This window comes from Astatotilapia calliptera, chromosome 16 (assembly GCF_964374335.1).
Source record: "Astatotilapia calliptera chromosome 16, fAstCal68.1, whole genome shotgun sequence".
Classification (NCBI taxonomy): domain Eukaryota; kingdom Metazoa; phylum Chordata; class Actinopteri; order Cichliformes; family Cichlidae; genus Astatotilapia; species Astatotilapia calliptera.
This window is the reverse complement of record NC_137437.1, coordinates 10130629-10141357: the sequence shown is the minus strand read 5'-3', so window position 1 is coordinate 10141357 and position 10729 is coordinate 10130629. Positions and strand designations below refer to the sequence as shown.

The 10729-nt window shown below is 40.3% G+C and overlaps 1 protein-coding gene across 5 annotated transcripts; it reads left to right on the top strand.

Annotated features, from left to right (window-relative positions):
• Window positions 1-1307: 1307 nt before the first annotated feature.
• slc35a5 (solute carrier family 35 member A5) lies at window positions 1308-10261 on the top strand. 5 transcript variants are annotated; one of them, XM_026144281.2, is made up of 10 exons: window positions 1308-1437; window positions 3217-3376; window positions 3511-3609; window positions 4933-5066; window positions 5287-5354; window positions 5696-5884; window positions 6583-6777; window positions 6870-6997; window positions 8042-8310; window positions 8927-10261. In XM_026144281.2, the coding sequence occupies exons 2-10, from the start codon at window positions 3250-3252 to the stop codon at window positions 8993-8995; spliced, it is 1278 nt and encodes a 425-aa protein (XP_026000066.2). In that variant the 5' UTR covers window positions 1308-1437; window positions 3217-3249; the 3' UTR covers window positions 8996-10261. The 5 variants fall into 5 exon arrangements, with proteins under 5 accessions (XP_026000066.2, XP_080147251.1, XP_080147252.1 ...); XM_080291125.1 differs by having other exon boundaries at window positions 1323-1433; window positions 3220-3376; XM_080291126.1 differs by having other exon boundaries at window positions 1333-1437; window positions 3220-3376.
• The last annotated feature ends 468 nt before the right edge of the window (window positions 10262-10729 follow it).

Sequence of the window (10729 nt, the reverse complement as noted above, 5' to 3'; positions counted from 1 at the left end):
CAAAAATACCTGGGTACGTGGACGTAGCCTCATACTCACGCTTTTATTCGTGTATCGTTTTTCTCTTGTCTCTTATTTCCCCTTGTCTCGATTGTACTTTATTTTCTTGTCCCGTGAACATACTTTTCTATGCTGTGGTGTGCTGGGGGAGCAGCACAGCAAAGAAGGACTCATCCAGGCTGGAGAAACTGATCAGGAGGGCTAGCTCTGTGGTCGGCATGAAGCTGGACACTCTGGTGACAGTGGCAGAGAAAAGGACATTAAAGAAACTGATGGACATTATGGACAATGCTAGGCATCCTCTGCACACGGCCATTAACAACCAGAAGAGTCTGTTCAGTGACAGGTTGCTTCTCCCAAAGACAAGAACTAACAGACTTAAAAACTCCTTTGTCCCACACACCATCAGACTGTTTAACTCCTCTCTGGAGGGGAGAGGGAGGGGAAACAGGAGGACAAAGGAGGGGGGAACAACTAAGTTGTAGTGCCTCTTCACCTCACTGTGCAATACCTTTTGTGCAATACTTTTGTAAATAGTCAACAGTGCAATAGACCTCAATACTTGAAATGTGCAATTCACTTGTATTTTTATTTTTTATTCCTATTTATTCTATTTATCCCCTTCGTATATTTTATTTATATTGTCTCTGTATTTATATATATATGTGTGTGTGTGTGTGTATATATATATATATAATATTCTCTAACTCTGTAACTTCTGTCGGTGCTGTGCTTTTCTGGAAATCGAATTTCCCAGAGGAACCCACCCGAGGGATTAATAAAGTTCTATCTAATCTAATCTAATAGAGTTTCCGCTCCACTGCCTTATTTCATACGGGTCCACATTACCGATGCACACTATTTTTTCCAAGTACGGCCGGTCTTGGCGTCTGGGCGCAATCGGTCGCGATACAGCCCTTTGTCTTTTGCGCTGATTTTAATTTCTCTTTGATATTTGGGCATATTGGGGCCCGATGAATGTAAAAACAAAGAATTACCAGATTTTTTTTAACTTACTTTTGTTTTTAAGAAAAACAAGAGCCACAAATGAGGATATTCATTTAAGATTATGATAGAACGGTAGCAGTATAATGTTCTCGTAAGTGGATATCAGGCCCATGTAGAGCAAAATTGAGTATTTTTGTCTAAATAACCCAAATGTGATGTCCACATATGTGGACGGCAGGTCCTAGGAGGTTAAGCATGGTTCTGATAGTCCTGCTTCCAACACAGTAGTGTGTTTGTTTTGATTTGTGGCCTTCTGTCATGGCGCCGCGATCCCACAATGCAATGCGGCGTGACGTCAACTCCAAAGCCCAAAACGGGATGACGTCGTAACCTGTGTTTTAACGCATGCGCAGATCAACCAGGAAGCGGTAGTGTTGGCGAAATGCAATCCCTCGGTTATGTTTCGTACTAAAGAAGACTAACAGGCAGGTATTTATAACACTGCCCTGTTTTCTCATGTTATGGACAGTAGCCTCAAAAAATAATTTCCGAATATTTAAAAGAACAAGCGTGTTTTATCGGCGTTTATTGGCACAAAGGTGACGATTTAAAGGCTAGTGATGCAAGGCCACCTCTGTGCTAATAGAGCTGTGTGTTGAATTTTGTGTGTTTGAACAGTCTAACTTACCGTCCTGCCAATTTTCGGGTGATTTTTATAAGTTTTATGAGTATTATTGGACATGGCAATGGAGTTTAAATTATCTCAAAAGCTGGAAGTTGATTTAAAAACTGTCGACTAATTTGCCGTAAGTTTGTTTTGTTAGTTCTTAAGTCACTAAGTCTTTGTAAAAGTGAAATATAACTACGTATTTTAGCAAAGTGTCGGTGTTTAAATTCTGTGTATTTAGGTCTGTGTAGGTTCTCAGACGCCAAGATCATGGTAATGTAAGTCGCGTTTTCCCCCAAACGCCTTAGATTGCAAGAGTACAAAACACGTATTTTCTCTTGTGAGTAGGTAAAGGAGAGGAAGCACTGTATCAAATAAGCTTAAATTAAAGCAAGAGTACTTTTAAAACATCATTCAGTAGTTATTATAGCTATCTAGTGTAATCATTATTATTATTTTTTGTTAAATTAGTGAACAGAAACCCCCCCAGCACCAATACTTGTTGTTAAGCAGGGAGTGTTTTTTTGTCTTGGTGAAATTGTGGATATACAGTACTGTGCTAAAATATTGAAGCTAGCCTCATTTGTGGCTATTGGCGGCTTTTTTTTTTTTTTTTTTTTTTAAAAAGAAAAACAAATTTTCAGTCCAGTCATTGTACCTGATTATTTTCAGAGGAACTTTTATTTATTTATTTTTGTTTGTTTGATAAGCCACTTAACACTGACCTGTGAATTATTCAAGAATAGGAGAGCCCAACTCAGTGTTGTGTCTGCACATAACAAACAACTGAGCAAAGAGCCAATTTTAAAATATATTTCTAGCCACTTTATTACTTGCTGCCTCTCACAAAAACACAGAATTTGTGCCCATTTACTTATTTGAATATACAACAAATGCCCAGGATAATGCTGTTTGACAGGGACAAAATTGCATTTTTTGCACCAAAGAAGTGTTAGCTGAAAACTTGGCATATGGTGGTGCCATATGCCACCACGCTGCACACCACATCAGCGTGGTGTGCAGCGTGTCTTTAAAAGCAAAAGGAAGGTAGACAAGTGGAGGACAAAAGAAGAAGTGGCAGGCTTAAAAACCTGCCCACAGCTGATTAACAGTATCTCAAAGTCACGTTCTTTAGAATAAGGGGGGGAAAAAATGCAGCAAAGACCTGACACAGGACCTGAGAGATGCATCTGAGCTTGCAGTTGATCCATATACTGCTTACTGAAGCCGCATCAGAAATGGTGTCAGTGTGAGGGTGGCTGTCAAAAAATTACTCTTAAGGAAGGGAAATTGGAAGAAAATGTTATGGTATGCCAAATGACACAATAACCAGACTGAAAATCCCTGTGAGCCCTGTTGCAACAGTGCTTATTGAGTCATAGTTTGACAGAGAATAAACAAAAACAGCCAACATCCACATAAATCTCTTGGATTACTTAAAGAATTGACCTGAAAGCTGGCCTGATACATAGATTTCTTGGAATATAAAGGTCATCTTACTGAATATTGAAGTTTTAAAAAATTCTTTGGCAGTATAATAATCATAATGTAAAGGGGAAGTCTGATAAACATGTGTGCGTGCATCGTTGTATGTATTCCAGCAGGTTTGGCTGGATCCATTTCCAGTCGCAGCCATGGCATGCTGCCCCTTGTGCCCCAGGCTGTGCTCCCGCTCATCAGCCTACACTCTTGCTCTCGGGCTAGGCTTTGTAACACTGGGGACCAGCCGCATCCTACTTCTGAAAATGTCTGCCAATGCCGGTGATTACCTGACAGTAAACACATGCACACAACTTTTTTTTTTTTTCCACAGCTGGATAAAAAGATTTAAAAAACAGTGTTAATGTGTTGGCAGCTTGCTCAGCACGTGTCTTCACATTTTGTTCTTTTTGCAGAAAACAAGTATGACTTCCTCCCAGCATCTGTAAATCTGCTTGCCGAGGCTCTTAAACTGCTCTTCTGTCTGGTCATGTCAGTCAGGGTCATAGTCCGAGGTAAACTTTGATGCCTGCGTGTGTGTCCTAGTTGGGATCAGCTTATGTTCTGGTTTCATATCACATCTCAAAGTGTTTTCTCACCTGCGGTGTTTTGTCTGTTTAAATCAAACTCTAGTTCGTTTTCCCTCCTTGGTGTAGTTCGTTCGTGCAGGTGTGACTGCACTCAGGAGCGGATGAAAAGAACAGCACCGAGACCCTTTGGAGGAAGTGGTCTCAGTACAGTTCCAAATTGACTCCAGAGCGGTTCGTTTATGGTGTGAAGGTGTAGTTTGAGCTATAAAAAAAACCCCATCCCATAGCAATGTATGCTTTGTAATCTCAGCATCGAAAGGTACTATAGATGTGCAAAGGTCTGTACGAGCTAGCAGCTAACCATGAAATAAATGTAAATTCTCTGTGTTCAGCACCTTCTTCCTGCGTTTACTTTTGTTGCTCCCAGCCCGACAAATCTGGCTGCTGAGCAAACTGAACATTGTCACATTGTTTGTAGTGACGCAGTTTGGTTTGTGTGGAGTTCACTTGATTTCTTCTCTGTGTGGAAACAAACCCAATCACAGCGAAAAGCTAAAAGTTTACAAACTCATCAAGTGGCTAGGACCAGAGTAAATGAACTATAGATGTGAAAACACCCTCAATTTCAGATATCTGGGCAAACTGCTTGAATGTGGAAGAAGTTAAAAAGAAACTAAGATAATGTTGGAAGTGTGATTACAAGTTTGCCTATGAAAATAAAGAAAACATAGCAGTTAAATATGACTGATCTGTTTTTAAGGTTAAAAGCCCCATTTTTGTGGTTTCATTTGTGTAAATTTTCATCTCAAACTTACAAAGAGAGAATCTTTCTGTCAGACTGGCCCAATTTCCTGTAGAGGACCATTATTAATGAATTATTAATTATGTGTTATTTATTATAAAGTCCTGTGTCTCCAGAATTTTGGGATTGTACCTATTAGTTTATCATACATAGGTGTGACTGCCTGTTGAAATTATTTTTAGATTTCAATACATCTGCTAGCTTGGATCGTAGAAGGCACTAAAAATCTAAACTAATGAAGTCTATAGGAGACAGGTTAGTGAATGATGGCCAGTCAAAATAAGGTCAACCCTCCAATTAAAGGTCAGTGGCAACAGGAATGTTGAATTAACCATTACAAAATAGAAGGGATCAATAATCTGGGTATTGGTATTTATCATGTCTCGAATATGACAAAAACCACGACAAGTCTTACAACTAATATTTGTGTTCATAAGTTCATCTGACCTCATTCTGTGTTCCATGAGTGAAGGATGTTCGTTGACTCTTTCTTTCTGTTACTACAGAGGGCCGATCATGCAGAGATTTGGGTTGTGCCTCCAGCTCTTCCTTCCTCAGCTCCCTGAAGTGGGCCGTCCCTGCTTTCCTTTACTTTCTTGACAACCTCATCATCTTCTATGTTATGAGCTACCTGCAGCCCGTCAGTACAGATAAGATATTTAAGATGTTTGCTAAATGATAGCTGCTAGAGGGAAATGTGGTTGCCTGGACTGCAAATTTTTTTAACCCTTTGTTAACATCCAAATCTCATTTTCCAGTTTGTAGATTTGAGCTTTTCATATCAGACTGGCATTAACAAAATGTCCTGCACATTTGATGCTTTAAATGTGCTGAGCTGCTGCTGTTCTTTTTGTTCCCAGGCTATGGCAGTGTTGTTCTCCAACTTTGTCATCCTGACCACAGCTGTGCTCTTTAGAATAGTTTTGAAGTAAGTTTCACTTTTAACTCAACTGTTCTTCAGAAACATGTTGTGTGTGTTTGATTGTGGAATGAGAGGTGATATTTTAAGATTTTATTTGGTTGGTCTCTTGAGGAAAAAAGACATTTTTTTCATGTTTTCCAATTGTAAGCGGACCAAAGTGTGCATGTGAGTGAGAATGGTCTCCTATACCATGGAACACTGTTACTGAATGTGTTTTGCTTGTCCCAGTGCACTAAAGCACTCACAGGTAATTTGATCTTCAGGCTGTTATTTTTATTACTGTATATCATAAGCTAATAGATTAAGCGTCATTTGTTTTTTGTTTTTTACTTGGCCTTTTCCTACAGGAGGCGCCTGTCTTGGGTTCAGTGGGCAGCGTTGGTTATTCTCTTCCTGTCCATCGTTTCCTTGACAACAGGATCAGGAGGCAAGCAAAACTCAATAGCTGTTCCCAGTCTTCACTCAAACCCACTTTCTAGCCCCTCCAACTCTTGCCTACTCTACACCCAGCTTCTGGAGGAGATGAAGAACAGCAGGTAAAAGTGAAGCATGCAGGATTATTTAACCTTTACTTAACTAGGAAGTAGATCTTCGGAGCTTTAAAATATTTTTGCAGCAGAACAATTTTCCAGAACAAGATGAGCAGCAGCACGAAATAGAACAATACACACCCAGTGAGCATATTTATACACATGAGATAAAGAATAAAGTGTAGAAACTTAAGTAAAACATTTCAAAACTATGAAAACATCATGGCAGGTCAAATGTAGTGAGGCTGCAAAACATTTATCACTGTATTCAAATAATTTCTAATCACCTTGAATTCATTTAGTGAGATCAGTCCCCTCAAATGTAGTTGATTTTGCAGCTCATGCTGGGAAGCTGAATATTAAACTGCCCACAGCTGTAGGGAGAGATGGAAAGATTATATGTATCAGTTCCAACTATTTTAGCAGGTCTTTTATGCAAAGGGAGAAGAAAAGGTTTGGTAATCTAATAAATGACACATATCTGTCATATTTGTAATATTAGATTTAAATGATGGTGTTTTTGACTGCTGCATCGAGAAAGTATTCTGTAAGTAAAATGGCGCAGAGAGCTTTGGGAAATTCTGAGCACTTCTTTTGCAACTTGATAACATTTTTGTATTATTTATTAATCTACAGTGAAATACTGTAATGTACACGTTACATTAAATACGCTTTTTCACATCTTTGTTCCTTTACACTGCCAGTATATCATGGGCATCAACCCTGCCCGGCCAGGCCTGGAGGGACAAAGTAGTATCGAAGCTTCAATCTCTGGGTGTGGGTCACATCCTGCTCATCCTCCAGTGCTTCATCTCTGCCATGGCCAACATATACAATGAGAAGATTCTCAAAGAAGGAGAGCAGCTCACTGAAAGCATCTTCATACAGAACAGTAAACTGTGAGAAGCTGCTTGTGAAGAAAATGGGAAAGCAGAGGACACGTGGATGACTTTGGTGCTAACATCAGTCGTTTTTACTGCGTGTTTTTTAGGTATGCCTTTGGTGTGGTGTTTAATGGTCTGACTCTTGGGCTCAACAGCGAGGCACGAGGTCTCACCATGCACTGTGGCCTCCTACATGGACATAACATTTATTCCCTGGGCTTGGTGCTGGTCACTGGTGAGTAATGGTGGATTAATGACTCGCACTGTCATCACAAATTTGTATTTTTTCTTTCCCCATTAGTCAGATTTGTCAGTTTCTTCCAAAATGTCAGTGTTAAACAAAAGTGGACCAAAACAGCTTCAACATTTATTCTACTTTTGGACATCATGCAGTCATTGGGACCACAAAATTACATTTAACATTTTTAACTTTTGGTGTTTCTGCCTATCACAAGATTGATAACTTCAGTCAGCACTGTAGTGCATCATTCTCACATCAGAGGGACATTTGAATACTGTTTTATACAGCATATGACTGGAAGATGAATATCAAGCAGGCATAAGTGTGATGTTTATTGAACTGAGATCTCCTACTGTCATTTCTGTTGCTGGAGATGTCCACTCTAATTTAATTAAATTAGTTTGCTGCTTTGAATTATATGCAAACATGTCCATGTGGATTATAGAAGTTGCTTGAGGAAGAGAAAATATGTTCATCAAAAGAAGACAGTTGAGGTACTCGGGGCATCTAACCAGGATTCCTCCTGGACTCCTAGGTAGGTGAGGTGTTTTTGGCCATGTCCTACTGGGAGGAGGTCTCAGCGGGCTTGGGGAATACTGTGTCCTCCAGGATGAGCTGGAAGGGATGGCTGGGTTGAAGGAAGTCTGTCAAATTGATAAGCAGAGGAAGTGGTGCAGCGCCTGGTTCTGTTTGTAGAAGCTCAGATGTAGGGGCAGCCAATCAGATGAAAGCTGGCGTAAATAGAGGAGGGGTCGGAGTGGGAGCTCCAAAAGACTGTAGCATGCAAAACCACTACTTTGTACAATTTCTGTCGTCTACAGACAAAATCATCTTAACTTGTGATCTTGTAAGCTGCTGGTACTTGAGTTGTTTTATGCCTCTGAACAGAACCTGGTGGGTATTTGGTCCTGCTTCTGGCATCAGTGCTAAGCTACACTAATCCAGCTGCTGGATGTAATTTGTTATTAACTGGACTAGTTCATTTATCTATCTCTAGTATGCATTTGAAGAACTCATAATCTTCTGTGTTCTCCCTAGCTGCCCTGGGCTTATCCGTGGCCTTCATCTTAAAATTCAGAGACAACATGTTCCATGTGCTGACTGGCCAGATCACTACTGTTCTGGTCACAGGCCTCTCCCTCTTCCTCTTTGACTTCCACCCTTCGCTGGACTTCTTCTTCCAGGCACCCACTGTCCTGCTGGCCATCTTTATCTACAATGCCAGCTGGCACAAGGACCTGGAATATAGCCTGCAGCGAGAGAAACTACGGGTCATCAACGGGGAGGTGTTTGAGAGGTCAAGAGGGGTAGGAGACAAACCACATATCCTCAGTAGTCACGCACACAAGCCCACACACTCCTTTTCCTCACACAACTTCGCTCACCTAACCCCGATGTATATCCACTTCCTCTACTCCCGCCCACATACCAAGTGCTCTGCAGGAAACTTGGCTCTTGTTTCTCTGTAATGTCATTTCTTGAGTGCAGGAGGAAACCTGATTCCCAGCTATGAAAATAGCATTCAGGCTCATGCTGGAGCCTTGCTTCATATAATTCCTTTAGTAGTCAAGTGTTTTTTGATGGAAGAAGCTATTTAACAATACAGTAGTCTGTGGGGATACTATCCTGGAATTCTTTTCATCCCCAGCGTCCCCAGGAAGAAACCCTGTAATTCATGTGAAATGCCAGGTTTCAGGTGTTTGTTTCTTTGCTAGAGCACTAACAAAAATACCCTCTCCATTGGCAGCCGTGGCTTTAAAATGCACGGTACTTCCCTGGTGTTTTTCGGGGAGCAAATACTGCCCTCCACTTTCTGAAGACAGAAAAAAGATGTGCACAGTGCCTCATTGTCTGCAGATTTGTCCACTGGATTTGACCACTTGTGCATTCATTCTGATGCCTTGTCTCTTTTTTGTGTTGCAGGACGGTGAGGAGCTCGAGCTCCTGACAAAGGCAAATGCAGACAGTGAATCTGATGAAGAGTCCTTGTAGTAATGATAGCGCTAGTAGTATCCAGAGGATACTCTGCATCTTTCCTGCTGCTGGTGTCGAACTGCACAATTGACTGGATGGAACATGGTCACAGATTGTCTGTGAAAGCATTTATTTGAACAGTGATAAGCAGGTAAACGGTGAAAGATACTGTTGCTAGATTATATGATAGACTCCTAGAATTAAAAACAAACAAGGTGTTTAATAACAGAATTAGCAAAATCTGTATATTTTGGAAACGTGCCTGTCTGTGGATGACTGCTGTCATTCATATGGGGGAAAGTACCAGCAACGCTGTTTGTTGGAAAATAAGTGATAAGTGATACTTTTGGATTCATTATGGATTTCTTTTATGGACAGTGTATTTCTTTACATGATTCCTGTTGTACATGCTGCTATCTGACTGCTTGCTGGTGCTGGACGTCTAAGGACCAGAAACTGCAGTTTCAAGATTGTTTTGATAATAGATGTCCAACGCAAACCCCCCCCCCCCCCCCCCCCCCTTAATCTCAGCCTTCATGAAACTCCACTCTTGTCCATCAGCCTTGTTTCCACTCCGTTCTGCAGTCATGAATGGATGTAGGAGCTCCTTTAACTGTCTGGACATTTGCAGCTCAAATAATTTCACATGGTGATGAATAGAACCACAAAGAAGACGCAGAGTTTTCATCAAGGTGGATAAAAGAAATTGTCTTTTATTTGGTGATCTCAATTCTGGAATCACAAAAGAAGAAACTCAACCAAAAGGAAAAAAGGAACAGAGGCAACTATTAAGTCCAAAGTAAAAGGGGAAAGAAAGAAAATACCACTCACATTACTACGAGAGGCAAAAAAAGGTTGTTTTTCATTGTTGAAAAAAGGAAAGCAGAGCTGCAGCTTTTTATAGGACCTCAAATTTCCCCCAAAACAATAGGAGGCTTGCTAAAATTTAGTACACCCGACATTAGGTGGAAACAAAAAATATAAATGAATGTTTTATACATCTGGCACCTGGACTATTATTTTCATTGGACTATTGGTGTTTATTTTCTGAGCCAGAATAAGTGGTATTGATATAATTGCCACTAATGCCTGACTTTCTGTCAGCACCACAAACTCCCTGCTTCTCTTACTTGGGGCTTGAATATTTTCTTGTTAAACTGTAAAATAACATTGTCTAAAGATTGTTGTTTGTGCCATTAAAATCCTCACGTGTGAATGCATTTTCTTGTAAAATAAATGGCAAGTTGTTTTACTTCTGTGCAAGTAATGCAATTTAATACAATCGCTGATGTCTTGTCATAAATTTATGTGCATTTATTTAAATACTGAGGTTTTCTGGAGGAAGACCTAAAGGGTACTAGCTGCTCTAACTCCATGTTTTTATTCTATTACTTTGCACATACTTGATAGCTGTTTTAGCTCAATATCAGTTCCTCTTAGATATTTTACCCACCTGCTGAATAACAGTGTTCCACACCCACTAACATTATACAGATCCAAGAGAAAAGAGACTGTAACGCAGTCTGATGTCTAAGCTTTAAATGAACAAGACTTACTTGTACATACACTTTGGCCATGTTTAATACAAACTCTGTCTCTTGCTCTATGGCAGCTGAGAGATGCTCCAGCCTCCCCATGCCTTTAATTGGATAAGTGGAAGAAAATGGGTAGGTGGATTCCAGCCCTTCTTACTCACAAAGTGTGTTTGCAAATGTGATTGCATTGAGGGGACAGTAAGTTGAGAAGGTCTGA